The 19945-nt window shown below is 39.6% G+C and overlaps 1 protein-coding gene across 1 annotated transcript in view; it reads left to right on the top strand.

The window, feature by feature from the left end:
- Nucleotides 1–3805: 3805 nt before the first annotated feature.
- LOC311045093 (unconventional myosin-VIIb-like) overlaps nucleotides 3806–19945 on the top strand; it is a gene marked incomplete at both ends in the record, with an annotated part of 37668 nt that continues 21528 nt past the window's right edge. The window contains 17 exons of the mRNA XM_084056901.1: nucleotides 3806–3817; nucleotides 5214–5315; nucleotides 6438–6590; nucleotides 9598–9666; nucleotides 10592–10707; nucleotides 11144–11265; nucleotides 11490–11632; nucleotides 12351–12464; nucleotides 13189–13342; nucleotides 14821–14897; nucleotides 15283–15402; nucleotides 15547–15689; nucleotides 16219–16429; nucleotides 16729–16864; nucleotides 16989–17155; nucleotides 18042–18182; nucleotides 19481–19639. Coding sequence (XP_083913027.1) covers nucleotides 3806–3817; nucleotides 5214–5315; nucleotides 6438–6590; nucleotides 9598–9666; nucleotides 10592–10707; nucleotides 11144–11265; nucleotides 11490–11632; nucleotides 12351–12464; nucleotides 13189–13342; nucleotides 14821–14897; nucleotides 15283–15402; nucleotides 15547–15689; nucleotides 16219–16429; nucleotides 16729–16864; nucleotides 16989–17155; nucleotides 18042–18182; nucleotides 19481–19639 — 2139 coding nt within the window. The remainder of the gene's footprint in view (nucleotides 3818–5213; nucleotides 5316–6437; nucleotides 6591–9597; nucleotides 9667–10591; nucleotides 10708–11143; nucleotides 11266–11489; nucleotides 11633–12350; nucleotides 12465–13188; nucleotides 13343–14820; nucleotides 14898–15282; nucleotides 15403–15546; nucleotides 15690–16218; nucleotides 16430–16728; nucleotides 16865–16988; nucleotides 17156–18041; nucleotides 18183–19480; nucleotides 19640–19945) is intronic.

A 19945-nucleotide genomic window follows, 5' to 3' on the forward strand; every position in this document is an offset into this window, starting at 1 on the left:
TCACAGTCAAAAGTTAAACTTCTTAGTTATATTTGGGTCACACGTTTATTTTTATTTTATTTTTATTTTTTATTAAAGCATTTTATAATAAAGTATTTTTGTTAAAATGCCTTAATAAAATGAGAATGTTTTCATTTTATGTTTTTATATTTTATTCTCAAATTAATTTATGGTCTTAATGCAAAGATTGACTGAATTAGACATCAAACTCAAAGCATGATGCGTCAATGTATTTTTAAAACGGCAAATGGTTAAGTTTGCGTTGTTTTTCATAGAGTGGAGCAAAACAAAAACAGAAGTTTTCTTTGACATAATGTGGGACCTAAAACTGAAGGGGGAAAATATTTGTGCAGTAGTTTACTCAAAAGTACACATTGGGTCCATTTAAATGTCCAAGTTAAAACAGTTTAATTTGACATTAGTATTCACTGTCACGTGTAACTTCTGCTCTGATCTGTAAAGTACATGCAAGATGTGTGTAACAGTGCTGTTCTATAACTTCTGTCCTTGTAACCAGATCAATAAATAGATCCAAGGGATACATCAAACTGTGATATTTGTCATCTCAATGTAAGTATAGAAACATGTTTTTTATTTTGGAACATGAGTGTCTGTCTGGGACATGAAAAGATTCTGTTTATGAAAGGATCCCCATTAGAGACACATGAATGAGCCTCTAGTCATCCTGGGGTCCTGATCACAAAACACAAAAAATGAATGCAAAAAGTCAAATTAACACAGTAAAATCAAATGAAAAAGTCAAGTCAAATTAAAGCATTGTATTTGATAGTTACGGGGATGTATCTCTTACTCTACTTGTGGTACTGTAAGTAGGTGGTAACTGCTTTAATTCCTCTTTAGACATGCCTGAATCTGTTGTTGGCGTAAGGCCCATAGTGGCTAGTATTTTTTTATTTTTTATTTAATATAACGGAACCTAAAAATCATGTGGCTACCTCATCTACATTAGTGGCTGGGGAAATGGATTAACTCATCAGCCAGAGGAATAAATGACCAGTATTTCTAATGTCCCTCACAAAGTTACTGATTTTCGAATGAGAAAAAAAAAATATGGCGAGTTGACACAGTCATATGAGGAAGCGTACTGTAAATTAGGGTCACGTACAGCAGTGACTCCCATCTGTTTATTCAAACAGGTGGAGGATTAATATCTTGGATAGTTTGTTCTTGATTACCATGGTGTGTAATTGATAAATCATAAACATACCATGGCAACTGCAGTGAGTGGTTATAATGCTGGTGATAAACTATTGCTAATCTGTCGAAGTAGTGAACTGGCTTTTTAACCCATTTAGACCTGAGGCCCATTCTAAAAATGCCTTCTAAATCCTGAGTTTACTGAAAAACTTCAAATATTTATATATAAAAAATTGATGTTGCTATAGCCTGGCTCCACCCCCTGAATCGCTAGCCTTGCATTCAGGGTCTGGTGATGCTGTCGGAGGCGGGGTTTTCTCGGTTGAAAATCTGTACGGCGAATCGGGATCGGGGTAATCCAGTATGAACCAATCGCCAAAGAGTCCAACTTTGGCCACGCCCCATCTCAGAAATGGCTGCACTGAGAGGGCTTTCAGACTGAATAATGGGAGTGAAACGAAATGAAGATTCAGGCTGAGTGTCAGGCTAGCTATAAACTGTACATAGCAACAACTACCGCAAAAGGGGTTCCTGGATTGAAAGGTAAAACCCCTAAATGGGTTAATGCCTTCAACTATACCACCTTGGTGAACCTGACTAGGGGTCAAGACTGATACAAAAATCATCCCTTCTCCCTTCATCTTGGTAATCACATAAGATGCTTTACACATCTGTTTTATCTTTGCTGCACGTAATGTTATGAGGTACTGTAGTGAGTCAACAGTATTTATCATTTTGGGATGAGCGCAACACACCTATATTAGAGAAGATACACCCATCCAGTCTTATCCATATCTGTTTAATAGACATGATATTGATTTGCCACTCCTACAGATTAATGGCCTGTGTAAACTATGGTTCATATCAGTCCAGGAGCCCACCCTTCTTGTGTTTTGAAAGAATTTGCTGTGGCGCTGTGAGGTTATATGTCTATTGGACAGCCATCATACACTGTACAATCTTGAGTGTCAATTTAACAGAGTACTTTGAGTTAAATAAACAGTTTTTGTTTTGGACAGTTTTTACTAGTAAATAGTAGCCTAACTGAACCTGCTTCATCACCCACCCTATTTTCTATGTCCTTATACACAATAACTTTTATTGCTATGAGTTCATTTACCTGATTTATTGAGTTTCATTATACTGTATAGAAGCATAACTACAGTAATGGACTTTCTAAGAATTCTAAACTTTCTTACAGTAACTGACCAACTGTCATTCACCCTCTGTGAAGCATGTTGCCCTAGACTACGATTTAAATTTCATATTTGACAAGATTCACACGGTAAGCTAATATTTATTTAAGAGTTGGTAACTCCTGTTAATGTGTAGCCCAATAATTGTCTCATCAATTCGTCTAATCACTTTTTAGGTTGAACTAATTGCTGCACAGTATTTTCACTTAAAAAGTGGCATATTATAGACTAATAATTGCTCTTTTCAAGAAGATTTGAGTGCAATTCAAAATTATTCTAGTAGTTTGTACAGCCTAGAAAAGTTATTTCACAGTCAAGTGTCTGCACTCAGGGAAATATCCTTAAATACACCTACTATTGTAATACCTTTCATATACTTTTATATGCTGCGTGGGGAAGCCCATATTAAATAAAATTATCTGACGGATATTTCCTTGTGTGCTGGCAATTCCTCTGACTATAATTAATTTCTACTCTACTGGAAGGTATGCCTGGTGCATCGATTACATAATTGTGTATTTACAGCTTTATTGCTGTGATTGTCCCAGAGAGGTCCACCAATGGCCCTTCTGATTCACACCGCAGGGGTCCAAAGGCTGTTCCATGGTTTCACAAGACATTTCTCAAGGTAAAAAATAAAAAGGAATTAGTTAGAATGTAACCTACAACTATGATGTGTTTCATAATAGTAATGTAGCCAACTACAATATGTACTCCACATGTTTACGACTGAAATGTTGGTCTACTGTATTCCCAATCGGATCCATAAAGAAAGTAATTTGATAAGATTACACGATATACATGATACAGCATCATCAGTCAGGCTATTTCTATTATGCAAATAGCAGTTGATGAGGGATTCACCTTAAAATCCCAGTAATGGTATCATATGTGTGCACTTAGTGACAAGGAAGACAAGAGGTTTCCCTTTTTCTGACTTGAGTGTGCAGTTCAAAGTCAAAGTCCCATAAAAATGCTGTCACTTTGAGTTTGAGTTGACTGTTTCCACCTTCTGTTAACGACACTCCGCTACTTCTGCTACTGTACAAACATATGATCTCTTTGTGTGCGAATGAAGGACTGGGATTAAGGTTTTAATGAAGAATCAACTATAAAGTGATTTCAGGTAAACCTCTGATGAATTATTAGACGTTTAAACAAGATATATTTGCTCATTTGTTGGTTGAATTGTGTGTTTTCTTTAATAACACCGGGCATTGTCACTCAGTCATTTCTGCTCGGTTGCGGATTTGAGCAGTCATGAAGATTGTATGCAGTATATCCCAATGAAATATGATTTATGAATTCATAGAAATGGAGTCAGAAGAAGACAATAGTCAGCTGTTTATGTTGTTGACAACATAATGTGTGTAGGAATGGATGGCAATATGGAATATTCCCTCTTGTATGCTTATGTTTTGTTTAGGGAATAGGAACGCTGTGGTTTGGTGATGCTGAGGAAGGTAAGCCCCCAAAATCTTGATGTCTATACCATGTTTTTGTACAAATGTCTTTAAACTTAGTATGGCTCTTTCTAGGGGCTTTAATGAAGAAGTTATAGCTTTGCCAGGAAATTACTGTTCAGTTGGGTGTAATGACTGGAATTAGAGTTATTATACGGTAGGTTTGTATTTTTCATTATATTTGATTTTGTTCTATTCATTTTCATTTAATTGTTTACTTTTACTTGTTTTGGTTAGTTTCCAGAGTGGATTTGCTTGTTTCATTTTAGCTTTTGTTTTTGATAGTTTCATTATTATATATTTTTTAATGTATTATTATTTATAACATGGGGGTATTTGTCAGGGGCAACATTTAAGACATTCAGAATAGGTATTACACTGTACAATACAAACATAACACTTTGTGAAGTCAATTGACTCCAGTTTCAATCAACAACAATGCACCAATGCCTCCTTACGCTTCTTCCGTTGACAAATTTGAACAAATTGACAAAGACTAAAACTAGACACACATCTTTAAATGTTTTATTTTAGTTAGTTTTGTAAGTACACAATATAATTTCAGTTAGTTTTAGTCTAGTTTAAATTTTTATTTCAGTTAAAGCTGCACTATGTACAGTAACTTTCCTCTTCTACCCTGGATTTGAACCCGGTTTCCTGCTTAAGTGCTGACATTTTTACCATTGAGCTAATAGAGCCTGCCTGCTTGCTCAGGGGATGAATTAAATGTTGACTACCAGGTCGAAATTTGTGTGTGATCCTGTGTCTAGGTGAGACATGAGACCTTTGCCACAATCTAAATGTCTCAATAGAAGAGCAGGGAGACAAAATACAACCACACCAATTGTATTAGTTATATTGTATTAACATACTCTACCAACATAGAACAGCACTTGTGCCTTCCCTTTATTTTATTATATTGTTATTATTATATAAGATGATGTTCGGCAACATATGTGATGTCTATTCTTTGCTTTTTGTCTTATGTGTTTTGTTCATGAAAAATGAATTCAATTTAAGTGAGAAAAAACAAAAAAATATGTTCTATTCATTAAAAAAAAGTTACATAGTGCTGCCTTCACCATTTTTCTTTCTCCCCCACACATAATTCTTGTTTTTAATTTAATAACCTTGCTCTAGATAAATTCCTGTTGAAATACAATTCCTTCAAGGAAATACTGTAAACTGTGTGGTGATGATAACTAAATCATCATAAAACATTAACCCTACTTGTACGGTTTTTAACTTAATAACCTTGCTCTGGATAAAGTTCACGTTCCTGTTGAAATACAATTCCTTTAAGGAAATACTGTAAACTGTGTGGCGGTGATAACTGAATCATCATAAAACATTAACCCTACTTGTACGGTCAACGTACTCTTTTCCGTGTTCCCAGGGGGAGTGGGTGTGGGTGGACTCCAGTATTGGGGTGCTCATCGGAGCCAGGGTGAAAGTGACAGATTCTGGTGACCAGATTCTGGTCGACGATGAGGGAAATGTAAGTATGCTGTCGCATATCATAGTTTATTTGTTTTTCAGGGCTGATTGACTCTGGCAATGTCATAATAGGTGAACATTCTGCAAAAATAGCAGATCTACAAGCTCACAACACGCTGCGTTTGTGAGCTTGTAGATTGGGGAAAAAGGAGGTAACCAAGTACGGACTCCTTAGGGACCCTAGTAAATGAAATGAAAATGAAAGTAGGCCTACGTATATGAGGATTAAGTGGTTAATGTGTGTGCATGTATGTTAAGACCACTGCTGTTAGTGTGTTTTTTTTACATACCTTATCACACACACTTTTCTTCTTCAACCTTGTCAGTTAATTTATAGTCTTATTTCAGGAATTTAAAAGACAATAGGCGCCCTTTAAAAAACACACACTCCATATCTGAGATCTGTGATCTTTTGCATACCGATACATCTGCTGAGTTGAATCTAAATTCAATGTAGTTGCTAACACTGGGTAGAAACAATTCTGAGATTGAAAAAAAAAAGACTTTTAAGACCTTAGGGTGGTCCTTCCTATCGGGCCATTGACAGGATTGATTCTCAAAGCAATGGAATTTACTGTAGGTATGTTAGCGTCCGTTTTCGGCGCTGTTGCAGCAACTACATTGAATTTAGATGTCACCTGACGTAGGCGGAGATCTCCAATCTTCTGACAACATAAGGTTATACTCAACCTATTTAGGTTTCCAAAGACTGCTTCTACATCATTGTCATTTTCCTCCACTGTTTGATGCAAAGCATTCCATAAGTCGGTGATTCTCAGAGTGGGGTATGGGGACCCGAGGGGTCCTTGAGGGGCTTCCAGGCGGTCCCCAGCTAAATGAGTTAATATTGCATCAAAATCAGTTTAACCACTTTAACCCTATATACATAGGCTCTTTTCAAAAAGTCTTGAAAAAATGTGAATCTGGAATATTTGTTTTAATTTGTTTTACAACAACAACACACATCTTGTATGGGGGGTCCCTGGGACAAAATCTTTTCAGATGGGGGTCCACGGGCAAAAACTAATTTGGGGGTCCTTGACATGTAAAACGTTGGAGAAACACTGGCATTAAGTTATTGCGTATTTTTATCGTATGCTTGACTCTCCATTTGTTTCCTCAGGAACGCAGCCTCTCCCTGGAGCAGCAAGCCTCGCTCAGGGTCATGCACCCTACGTCAGTGGAGGGGGTGGACGACATGATCCGCCTGGGTGACCTCACCGAGGCCGGACTCCTCCGGAATCTGATGGTCCGACATAAGCAAGGCATCATCTATGTAGGTTCCTTCCTCAACATACAGTATCCTGTTAAATCCTGAGTGTTCATTTAAAGGTAGGGTAAGTGATATTTTTTGGTTAAAACAAAAAGCTTTATGTTAAAAGCTTAAAGCTATATATTCTGATAGTATCATTTCTATAGAGTGTTTGTTCAGTCACAGGGGCCTCCCTGTCTCTCCAGCTCTCTAATAAACAGAAAATACATTTTCAGGTAGGTGACAAAATTTCAGCCAATCAGGAAAGAGTACCCATTTATCAGCTTCATTTTGATAGTGATCCAGTTCCAATTTTGTCTCCTCATTTATTTGTGTCATCACTTCTCTCACTCACTTAATCTGTATCCTGACTGAGTTCTCTATCCTGATTGCTATCCCGACCTGAATATGCATTTTCTGTTTGATAAAGAGCTGTTACTGAACAAACACTCTATAGCAATGAGTACTATCAGAATATAGAGCTATTTAACACTTATTTTAGCCAAAGAAAATCACTTACCCTACCTTGAACTCTGAGAGTGTACAAATGAAGCCAAATGGATCCATAAGGCTGGTCCAACATGTACCACAACATTTGTACATTCTCTGAATGGGTTAGTGTCCATTTGGTTCCATTTTTGTTAAATTAACACAGATGATTTTATGCCGAAAGGCATGGTGAGAGAGTATGTTTTGTACCCTGTCCGTCCGTCCGCCCGTGTGTCCGTGTGTGTCTGTCCGCGAGCAGCTAATCTCCGGCACCGTTGGCCCGGTCGCTGCGAAACTGTGCACACACACTCCCTCGATGCCAATTCAGAACCTCTGCCCCCCTTTTTTCACATGGGCCTGTTATAGCGCCACCAGGAGGCCGATTTCTGCAAAACCAAATTTTTGATATTACTCTTACAGATTTTATCCAACCGTCATGCAAATCGGTAGACAGTATCTCTATAGTCATGTGATCAACCCGGATCTGTCCGATTTCCCATATTCCATCCTCATTGGCTAAGGTTGGCTTCCAAAGTTTGCAGAATTGGTCCGTTTTTAACAAAATGCCTCAAATCATGAACGCAGCTTGTGATTTCCGTGAAATTTCACACGCACATTCCCACTAGGCCGAGGAAGAAATGCCACCCTTTTCACATTGGCCTGTTATAGCGCCACCAGCAGGTCTAATTTAGCAAAACAATTTTTGGCAAGAAATGCTTCAAATCATGAATGCAGTGTCCGATTGCCATGAAAGGCCTAAGAAGAAATGGCACCCTTTTCACATTGGCCTATTACAGCGCCACCAGGAGGCCACAATAACGTATCTGCTCCGAGGAGCACTTTTTCTAGATGTATCTTGATTTATAATTGTATTCTTATAATAGTTTATAAGGTATGGTTCTTGACCTGTACTGTACCTCTCCTGTGTTTCATTCTAACTGCTTTTGTTGCTATGACACCGGAACTTTCCTCCCGAGAGCAATAAAGGTTTTATCTTACTTATAGTGTTATCTTAAATTATTTCAATGGTCTTGTTGTATTACTTAGAGCCTGTTTATTGGCCATATTCTCTCTGCGGTCATTTTGCTCTCACGTTATACTGGCGAGGAGTGGCAAACCTCACCCCATCTAGACGCATGACGTGAGAGCCAAATGGCCGCTGTATGAAGGGTCAATATTACCTGGCAGAGAAATGCAGGAAGTGCACCTGCTGCTCCAAACACTTGTTGCTGTCGAGTTAGTCTCGCGTAGCCAGACAACTATTCCACTATCTCCGAATGCTATATAGAGTCTGGAACTACAACTCCCGAAATCCGCTTAAGGAAACTGGCACTTCCGTTCACGAAAATATATTTTAAAATATCTTTACACTTTACTTTTTAATTTCCATTTCTGCTAAGCAGCAAGCTATGTATACTTAGATGATTTGTATTTATATTAGGATAAATTTGCGCGACTGTAAAGACGAAGCGGAAGTGGTGAGGAAGCTTCACATCCGGTTTATATTCTAAGCATGATCAGAGCTTCCGAGTCCCAGACTGTATGACCGGAAACATTTGAAAATTGTGGGAGGCAACAGTCTGGCCACGCGAGACTACTGTCGAGTGGAAACCTTGTATGTCCAAAACCATAACTTTTCAGGAAATGGGAAAAAAATTATTTGATATGATATATGATATAATATAGTTATTGTTTAGTCACAAGCTCTTGTTAATACTTTTCATTGGTTCATATTAATAAAATCCTGTACAGACAAGACTTAACCACTTTCTTTTATTTTTTTTATTACATTTAGAGTAGCCAATTATTTTTTCAACCCTTTTTCTCCCCAATTTAGTCGTTATGCCAATTGATTCCTCCCCACACACATTTCTGTGTTGTCACTGACTCACTGCTGTCGTATCCTACTGACTCACCTGCCAGTGAGGAGCCCCCACCAGGAGAACGTAGAGCCTGCGTCCTACTCCTCCCGCCCAACACTCCCCGCTGACAGGTGCCGCCCCAGCCCGTAGGAGTACGTGCAATGACCGATATCACTCTCCCCGCCTGGCTTCCCTCCCCCGTACACGGGCCAATTGTGTTCGTGTAGACGCTCGACAAAGCCGGATGCACCAAGTTGGATTCGAACCCACAACCTGCACACCGTCACGGTGGGCAGTGACCACTGAGCGTCCACTTAACCACTTTCAACCTGGTTCAACCTTCATTATAGGCAAAAAATTATCAAACCTTTTAAATAGCAAGATAAGCTCGCTCAACGCATCGCATTGTGACATGTTGTGAAAGTATAACATGGGGCATTTATCTATTTAAAAATTGAATTAAAAGATACCTGGCAGAGACAATGCAGTATTTCTCTATACTGTAAATGTGACTTTCTCATGAAATACTGAATTTCCAGTAACAATTAATGTTGAAGTATCAGTATTCAGTAATGTTGGTAAGCCATGACGGAAGGACATGTTATTTTACTGCTACCTTGGAATTATATTGACAGCCATCAAAGTTTATTGTCACATTGTTATTTTATCTTTCTTATCAGACATACACAGGCTCCGTGCTGGTGGCACTGAACCCATACCAGGAACTACCCATTTATACTGGTGACCAGGCAAGTCTGAACCTAGAACTGATACATATTTTCTGCCTTAGCTGACTATAGATTGTTCGAGAAAATGAGTGACTGAATTAATCTGATCAACCAACCAACAAAGATGGCGTTTTAGTTTCTCCCTTAGGATGATACAATACTACAAAGGCAGTGTTGGAAAGTAACTACATTGACTCAAGTACTGTACTTAAGTACAATTTTTAGGTATTTTTACTTTAATGGAGTATTTCCACTTTTACTTTACTCCACTACAATTATTTTAAAATTTTCGTTACTAGTTACTTTGTTGATTTTGATTATTATTACAAAACATATATTACTCACTTCAGCCGTATATATACATTTTGGCCATTTGAAAATAGCCGATCTACAAGCTCACAATGCGTCGCGATAAGACGCATTGTGAGCTTGTAGATACATTTGAAAACTTGTGAAATGGGACATTCTGCACAATGAGTACTTTCTACTTTTGGTACTTTAAGTACATTTTGATGCCAATACTTTTGTACTTTTACTCAAGTCAATTTTGAATTCCGGACTTTTACTTGTAACAGAGTGTTTTTACATTGCATTATTTATACTTTTACTTAAGTAAAAATGTGAGTACTTTTCCCACCACTGTGCAAGGGCCACACTGCCACTCAAGTCATACCCAAGCATCCCTGCATCCTAAACACGAAAGGAAGTTGGGTTTATTGATTCAAAGTGCTCGTGTTATCATATTGTAAAATACATTGTCAAAGATTTTCAAAAAATAGCTCACAAAACAAAAGGCCATCTATATAAGCTCTTATAGATCAGCTATTGTCAGCAAAGACATTTGGAGTAGAGGGACAAAAGGAGGGGACCAAGTATAGACCCCTGGGGGACCCCAGTCAATGAATTATATAGAGTTTAAGTGGTTAATATTGTGCTTTTACTGCAGGTGAGGCTGTACCATGGTCGCAAGCTTGGAGAGCTCCCCCCACATGTCTTTGCCATCGCTGACACTTGTTACCACAACATGAGACGCAACCAGAAGAGCCAGTGTTGCATTATCAGGTAAGAATATCAACCTTATAATCAAATAAGTCTCCAAGGTTTTTGGTAACAGGCCCGACATTGATGGATAAAGGACCAAGTGATGACTATATTAGTAGTAATAGTAGTAGTAGTATTTCAGTTGTCAGAATCAATCTATTTTATTTTTAATTTACCTTTGGTTTGGTTCTTGACCTTTACTCGTATTACCTTTCCTGTGTTTCATTCTTACTCTTGCTGTTACTGTCCATGACATTCCCTCCAGAGATCAATAAAGGTTTATCTTATCTAATCTTATCCTATCTTATCTTATACCGTATATACTAAATACTTTTTCTTCTGTTTCAGTGAATTCTTTCCTCTTTTATACCCCAATCTCTCTCGCTCTCGCTCTCTCTCTCTCTCTCTCTCCCTCTCTCTCTCTCTCTCTCTCTCTCTCTCTCTCTCTCTCTCTCAGTGGAGAGTCCGGAGCAGGAAAGACAGAGAGCACTAAGTTGATTCTGCAGTTCCTTGCTGCAGTCAGCGGTCAACACTCCTGGATTGAACAGCAGATACTGGAGTCCAACCCAATTCTAGAAGGTACTCTAATAGCGGTACAAAACACGCGTGCATGTACTCGCGCACGCACGCACGCACGCACGCACGCACGCACGCACGCACGCACGCACGCACGCACGCACGCACGCACGCACGCACGCACGCACGCACACACACACACACACACACACACACACACACACACACACACACACCAAAAGAAAAGCAGTCAAAATAAAAGAAATCAACTTGTGTGTGCCCTACAGCTTTTGGAAATGCCAAAACTGTTCATAACGACAACTCGAGTCGATTCGGGAAATACTTGGAGATCTTTTTCAACAAAGATGGAGCCATTGAAGGTGCATGTGTGGAGCAGTACCTCCTGGAGAAGTCCCGTGTTTGCCATCAAGTAAATACACACCCAGTAGTCAGAGCGCACTTTTCCTTATCTTTCTATATGGTCAATCCATAAACTACCTCAATAAAGGTATATATAGTATATAGGTATATAATGTACTTTAGTTATTGCCTGGGCCAAGAGTTCAAAACTTTTAATCCCTATCCGAGTGGATCAGATTTGGACTTTGGGTGTTATTGATATTCTTTGATTAGTCAAATGTGTTTCTTATTGACATACAGTAATGTTTGTGAGATGATTCTATGATAATCATCACAGATTGGATATCAAAGTGATCCCACTGCATTTTGGGGGTTTTGAACTACCCAAAATCCAAATCTGATCCACTAGGATAGGGATTACAAGTTTTGAATTCTTAGCTATGGTTATTGCTTTGGTTAATCGCATTCAAAGGGATAAAGGGGGTATAGACTGTTAATTTGTTGAAGTTGCTGTAAATACAACAGACCATGTATGCTTTTTCTCACTATTGTGCAAAAATGTAAGGAAGGAGCTATGAAAGTAGCTTATTTTTTTTACTTGATTTGGTTTCATGTGTGGTTTTTAAATCACTTATTTTGTAGTTATTTGTACACAGTAAAATCCTCAGTGTGCAAACGGAGCCAAATGGACCTCAAGGGTCTGGTTGGCTCCATTTCACACTCTCAGAGTTAAATGAACACTCAGGATTTTACAATAGTAAAAGTTAATTGTTGTTGCACAACCCCAGGCCCAGGGGGAGAGGAACTACCACATGTTCTACTCCATGCTGGCAGGGATGACAAGAGAGCAGAAGAAGACTCTGTGCCTGGAGGACGCCACAAAATACAATTTCCTCACAAGGGTAATTACAGTTGAATTTGGAAACCCAAGTTCTAAAATAAAATTAACCAGACTCCAAAAAACATTTCTCATTCATGACAGATGTGTACAGAATGTGGATCTGGTATTGCTTTGTAAGAAACAACTGACAATTATAATCAATACTAAAGCGTTTAAAAGTATGTAAAGCAAACTCATAGAGCCTTTAAACATAATCTTATTGAATGTCAAGTGGTACTGTACAACCGCGTGTGTCCTATTCCTATTTCCTAATGACATTTTCCACCCCTGATCACTGTGATTGGCTGAGACGTGTGGACGGAGCGGGTCAATGAAGCATGGTGCCAGCGACGCACAGAGGGACCGCTTGTTTTGGTTCACGGGATAACCTATTCTGGCGTTCGCTCACCTAGCTAGCGGCTCGCTGGCCTAGCGGCTTGCTCGGGCAGGACTCATGAGCCTCAAGGCCTCTACATTTTTTAATAGTTTTTTTATATATTTTTTTGCTCTGTAAAACACATTCATGTCATAAAAGGTGCTATATATAAATAAAGTTTATGACGTTTATTATTACTGTTGGCATGCCTGACTGATCTCAACTGATAAAAAAAAAACTTACATACACAGAATGTTGCGTGAAACAAAACAAGTGCTCCCCGAAAATAATTGTTTAGAATCACATACGTGCAGCACAACCAAACACAAAGAGATATTATCTCCCTATAACTCCTGTGATCATTGTGCAGGGTGACTGTATATTGTGTGAGGGACGTGAAGATGCCAAGGACTACACACGAATCCGCTCAGCTCTGAAGATCCTGACCTTCACAGAGGCCCAGTGCTTGGATATCCTCAAGCTGCTGGCAGCCATACTGCATCTGGGGAACGTGGGCTTCGAAGGTGGAGTCTCTCTGGTCTTCTCTAGTTCAGCTGGAGTCGATTACACAGCCATACAGTTAGTTTGATGGAGAAGGATTCATGAAATATCAGAGATAGTAATGTGGTGGCATGTTACCAGTAAGATCCGATATGAAGCTTTGAAAGTCACGTTGAAAAAAATCACACTCTCACTTTTCCATATTTTCTCTGCAATTTAGTTATTGCCTGTGGTCCCTGTCACTGCCATTCACTACTGTTGGCCTGGGGAGGGTGTAGACTGCCACATGTCACCTCTGATACACACAGATTTGGCAGCCGTGTTTTGACAGTGAGATGTTTCACTTAGAGAATTTATTGAAGCGGAGGTTCACTCTATCTCCCCCCAGATCCACTCTTCCTCTGTACTTTTAAACAGCTTTCAATCAATGACATTTTCCATGAATCTCCTTCCTCTGTCTTAACCACACGAGAAACCAAAATCAACCCGACTTCATGCCAAATTCTGGCCAAATAAGTCCCTTAACCCATTAAGACCGGGAACGCATTTGTGTGTCATTTTAGGATTTCTTTGGGCTATTCAAAATCACACCCTGTGTGAAGGAAGCGGTGCCTTTGATGTGTGTGTGTGTGTGTGTGTGTGTGTGTGTGTGTGTGTGTGTGTGTGTGTGTGTGTGTGTGTGTGTGTGTGTGTGTGTGTGTGTGTGTGTGTGCAATCAGCCGCAGCTGTTGAGGTCATGCTGAGGTCGTGCTCAAACAGACACACAGACAAAGTCAAATGTAGAGCGGTTGGCACCGCTAAAAATAGCAGATATACAAGCTCATAGCGTGGCACCGGGTGCCCCGCTATGAGCTGCAATGTTTTTGACAAATTATGGAAAATGTGTGCAAATCTTTGTAAAATATATATGTTTTTAAAATGAACATTTTAAGTCAAATATTTGCTTCTGGGGGATTCTACAAATGTCTTCTAAATCCTTTTTTATTTTATTTTTAAAAAACAAATGTTGCTATATATATCAGTGGTTCTCAAGCTTTTTCATGTGAAGGACCCCCAAAATGATATGTATTTGGTCGCGGACCCCCATCTGAAAATATTTTGTTCCAGGGACCCCCAGAAGCAAAGATTTGAGTTAAAATTTATATTCAAAGATTTGCACACATTTTCACAACTTTTTTTTTCCAAAATAGCAGATCTCCAAGCTCATAGCACGGCACTCGCGCTATGAGCTTGTATATCTGCTATTTTTGAATAGTCTGGTTCACCCAGGCATCTTGGTTAACCAAGATGCCTGGGTGAACCAGACCACTTGGGGGTCTTGCAATTAGTGTATTGCAATCTGTTGTATATGTACATACATGCTCAAGAGCTTAATTAATAAAACAAAATATATATTATATAATTAACGAATTGTCAAAAATGTTATAGTGCAACTTGAAATCATTTTATATTGTTAATTACTTATGGAAGAGAGTTCTCATCTTTTCATGTTGCCCACCAGCTACGACCTTCAGTAACATGGACAGCTCTGATGTCAGCACCTCAGAACACTTCAGCCTTGCGGCTAAACTGCTTGAGGTGAGCCTTTCTCTCCTTGTGTTATTATTTATACCTAGAACAAAAAGTTCACACAATACCTCACATCTGTGTCCTCATGGGGGTATGAAAGCAGATGGTACTGTTTGAGTGAAAAGGAATGCTTCTAGAGAACAGTAAATCAGTGTCTATTGTCTCTGAAATAAATGAAAACAGTTCAACTAACAGTCAGAATCACTTTATTTGCAAGTATGAGGTTTATACAGTACATTCATTGGATTCCTTACTTGCTGAGCTATTTTTGGAACTGAATGCAGTTTTTCTTTTTTGGGGTTTGAAAGAAAAATTGTCTGTACCAAAAATAATTGGGACAGAGATATTTGGTATCTCTGTACCTTTGGTCCAATATTACATCCTTTTTCTTCAGGTTCAGAGTGCATCCCTGGCTAAGAGTCTGACCCATCGGTCCTTCCGCACCAACAGGGAGAACGTGACTAAACCCCTCAGCTCTGAACAGGCCTCTGACTGTAGAGACGCCTTTGTCAAGGTATAGCGGTGCTCGCCACTGGTTATATTATCAGAACAAAACATAGCAAAACTTGTGTACTCCATCAGGTGTGTTGGCTTTCATTTTTCAACATCTCGGTCCCATGTGCATTACAACTTAAATGATGATCTGTGACTTCTCCAGGCAATATACAATAAACTGTTCATATGGATCGTCAAGAAAATCAACAGCGTCATCAACAAGACGGCGGCCAAACGCCCCAAACATGCGTCTCAGTCCATCGGCCTGCTGGATATCTTTGGCTTCGAGGACTTTGACACAAACAGGTGATGAGAGGTCTCACTTCTAGCTGAAGACTATACTCTACTATAGTGACCCCTCAAAATAATTAAACTAGGGATAACTGGGGATAACTAGGGACCCTCCCCCCCCCACCATGATAAGCACTTGGAATTGTAGGAGTTCAGACATTACATTTTGTTTGACTCGGTTCCACAGATAAATATTGTGAAAATAGTAGATCTACAAGCTCACAAGGCACTGTGAGCTTGTAGAGCGGTTATTTTCAAAATGTATATAATACTTTATTTGACAATTTGGCCAATGTTTGACCAGTTATTAAAGTATAGTTTGTTGATTACTTTTTTCACTTCATTTGTTTATTTTTTAAGTATTAAAAAGGTCTTAAAAGTCTATAAATTGTCACTTCACTGTCTTCTGGGGGACCCCCCAAAATCATGTGGGGACGCCCCTGGTGGTCCCGACACACAGGTTGAGAACCACTGCTATACTACAGTAGATTACACCTATAGCCATTTCTAAATTAACAATAAATGTCACCACTTGATTTGGCAGCTTTGAGCAGCTGTGCATCAACTTTGCCAACGAGCAGCTGCAGCAGTTCTTTGTGCATCACATATTCAAGCTGGAGCAGGATGAGTACCTGAAAGAGAGCATCGTCTGGAACTACATCGGGTTCTGCGACAACCAGCCGACCCTGGACCTGTTGGCCGGGACATCCTGCAACCTGCTGGCTCTCATTGATGAGGAGAGCCATTTTCCAAAGGTATCGTTCTGTTGCTATTCTCATCAGTTCAAGTAATGATTGAGTAGGATCATTCTAGAAAATGTTTATGCTGCTCAATATATATTTTGAAGCTTGAATAAATGTAAGTGGGTGTGCTTGTATAGATCTGCTATTTTTGATAACCGCTGTTCTAAAAAGAGTTTTCTGAAAAACGTATGTTGCTATATATACAGTATATATCGCTCAAATCTGAAATGACACGGTTTTAATGGGTGAAATAAGATTTGACGGCTTACTAGTAGAAGGGTTATTGATTATTGTTTTGGCCTGGTGAACAGGGCACAGACATGACTATGCTGAACAAGATGAACCAGCAGCATTGCAGAAACATCATGTACATCCCCTCTAAGAGCGAGCACGACACAGACTTTGGGATCCGCCATTTCGCTGGAGTAGTTCACTACGAGTCAGAAGGTACACAAAACAAAATCAGTTGACCTTCCTTATTTAATATCTCATTGGACATAAAATCCTGGCCCACAAACACTTTATAACACTTTGACTTTGGGGTCCTTTCTTTTCTTTTTTGTTATTCAAGGATTCTTGGAGAAGAACAGAGACGCCGTCAGTTCTGACATCATGAAAATGATTGATTCGTCCACGAATAAGTTACTTCATGTGATTTTTGAGTCTGAGCTTAAGATCAATGGAGTGAAGAGCACCGGCAACAGCAGGATTGTCATGACACCCAAGAGTTCTCTGCGGGTATGAAAGTGTAACTTTAATTCTAGAGAGCCAACTCAAAAAGAGTCTATGATCAGAAACCAGCATACATGGACATGAAGCCTTTAACAGTTCAACTATGTTACTCCATTATTTGCTAAAAGTGATATCTGTGTGATGTATTATATCTCAAGGGGTGTTAAATAGACGATGACTAATCATCAACTCGAGTGGTCCGCCACCGCTGAGTCTAGACGCTCGTGGCTGTGTTTGGGGGAGGGAAGACCTTTTGTCATTGCGCTAGGGACTCCTATGGGCTGACGCTGTGTTAACAGGGTGTTAATTGGCCTGGACTGCTGGCGGACCCGTTCAGGCACCTAGGCTCCAAAGTAGCCTGACAGCGCGTGGCGTGGTCGAGTCCCAATAGCGGGGCCCAATAGCGGGGCGGCCATAGCTGAGTGGTTAGTGAGCCCACCTAGGGAGCCAGAGGCCCTGGTTGCCCAGGTTCGATTCCAGGCCAGGCCAGCATATGTGTCGATGAAATTAAATTTGTCCCTGAGCAAGACTCTTAACCCCTAATTGCTCACAGGTTCTCATTGGAAACAAGACCGCAAGGACTTTCATGAACGACCTGTTAAAAGGAATTATCCTTATAGCGACAGCCTTTGCTGCATGTCACTGCTCATCTCTCTCCCCATTTCCTGTCAGACTACTATCCTATCAATAAAGGGATAAAAGCCAAAAAATAAATCGTAAAAAAAACAACAACGGGGTATTCATTGGCATAACACCTAAATTGGGAGAAAAAAGGGGTAAAAATGATTGGCTATTCTAAAACAAATAAATACATAAATAATCATTATTGTATGCGTCATTGAATGATATCATTGAACATCATGATAGTGGTCTTCCTCCTGTGCCTTCACAGGGCATGGCTGATGGCCGCAAGCAGATGCCGACGCTGAGCAGTCAGTTTCGCCAGTCTCTGGACTCCCTGATGAAGAAGCTGTCTGCCTGCCAGCCGTTCTTCATCCGCTGCTTCAAGCCCAACGATGATAAGCAGTCCAACGTGAGTTACTTCAAGGGTTCCTAAACTTTTCCATGCCAAGGAAACCCAAATAGCATAGCCTCTGTAGCCCCCTATCGCAAAACGAATATAAAATAAAATAGAAATAGTGAAAATAACACAAAGTGTGTCTCTGTGTTTCGGGAACTATCCTCACAAACCTATGGACCGGTCAGCACCAAAATATTTTTGCACACCACCTGTAGGCCAAAGAAGAACCTCCCATGCATTTAATTCACATATGCTTTATGTATTCTTTTAAAATGATTTAACTTTAGTATTTTATAAAGGAAGTCAAAGGGGCTTGGATCGGGCTGAAGCCTTGCTCACTTACGTCATCAGTATGGCGTCATCTATATGCCAGAAATAAATAATAAAATCAATTAGCATGCATCCTTTTTCCCACAACACAATCCCTCAATACGAATGGAATCATGCAGAGTGCAGACATGAAGTCCCAGATCAAATCCACATGGGATCCATGGCGCTGTTAGAACCCATGTTGTTTAACCCATTCAATGTCTTTTTAAATTTCTTTGGCTATTAAAAAATAGCAGATATGGAAGCTCATAGTGCGGCACTCGTGAGCTTGTAGATCTGCTATGTTTGCAAATCTTTGAATACATATTTTTTTAAAGCGAACATTTGTAAAATATTAGTTACAAATGTTTGCTTTAAAAAATATATATTTGCACAAAGTTTCACGATAAAAAAAATATATAGCAGGTCTACAAGCTCATATAGCGTGGCACTCATGCCGCGTTATGAGCTTGTATATCTGCTGTTTTTGAATAGCCAAAGAAATCCAAAATGACACAGATGTGTTCCCGGATTGAATGGGTTCTTCTTTCACTGAGCAGTTCTGTGCCATGTTAGTGAAGGTGCTACAGCAGGGGTCTTCAACAGGGGGTCCGGGACCCCTAGGGGGTCCTCAGAGTTACTACAGGGGGTCCGCCAAATCTTTGTGTGGTATGTTTTTTTTTTTTTACCATATCCACTTGAAACCTAGCATCCCTTTTCTGAGGAGAGCTTTAGCCAAAAATAGCAGATCTACAAGCTCACAACGCCTCGCACTGCGAGGCGTTGTGAGCTTGTAGATCGGCTATTTTTGGCAAAGAGGTATAGGTGTAGAGGGAAAAAAGAACAGTAAACGTAAACAAAAAAAAGTTGAATCTAAAACACAATTTTATACAATATAGAGGGGGTCCCTGCTTCATCTCTCTCAGCTAGGGGGTCCTTGGGCTGAAAACGTTGAAGACCCCTGTGCTACGGTATAATTCATTCATTCATGTCTCCTTCAGACATTTGACAGGGAGTTGTGTACGCGCCAGCTGAGGTATTCTGGTATGGTGGACACCATCCGCGTCCGGAGGTTGGGGTATCCCATTCAACATACCTTCAAAGAGTTCCTACAACGCTACAGAGTGCTTCTCAGGACGACCCTCTGTGACCCCAAAACAGTGAGTCATGGTCTACTCAGCCTCGTGATAATGTTAACATTGGCTGCCAAAAACGCAGATCTGCGTTCTATTGAGTCCTTATAACGCAGGCTGCCAAAGACGCAGATCTGCGTTCTATTGAGTCCTTATAACGCAGGCTGCCAAAGACGCAGATCTGCGTTTTATTTAAAAAATTTAAAAAATTAAAAAATTAAAAAAAATATATATATTTTTTTTCTTTTTTAATTTGACCCATAGACCAAGGAGATAAGATTTTTCGAAGATTTAGACTCTCATCCACTTCCTTGTTAACTTAAAACTCTGTAT

Source organism: Gymnoscopelus microlampas (assembly GCF_963454915.1).
Source record: "Gymnoscopelus microlampas genome assembly, chromosome: 5".
NCBI lineage: Eukaryota > Metazoa > Chordata > Actinopteri > Myctophiformes > Myctophidae > Gymnoscopelus > Gymnoscopelus microlampas.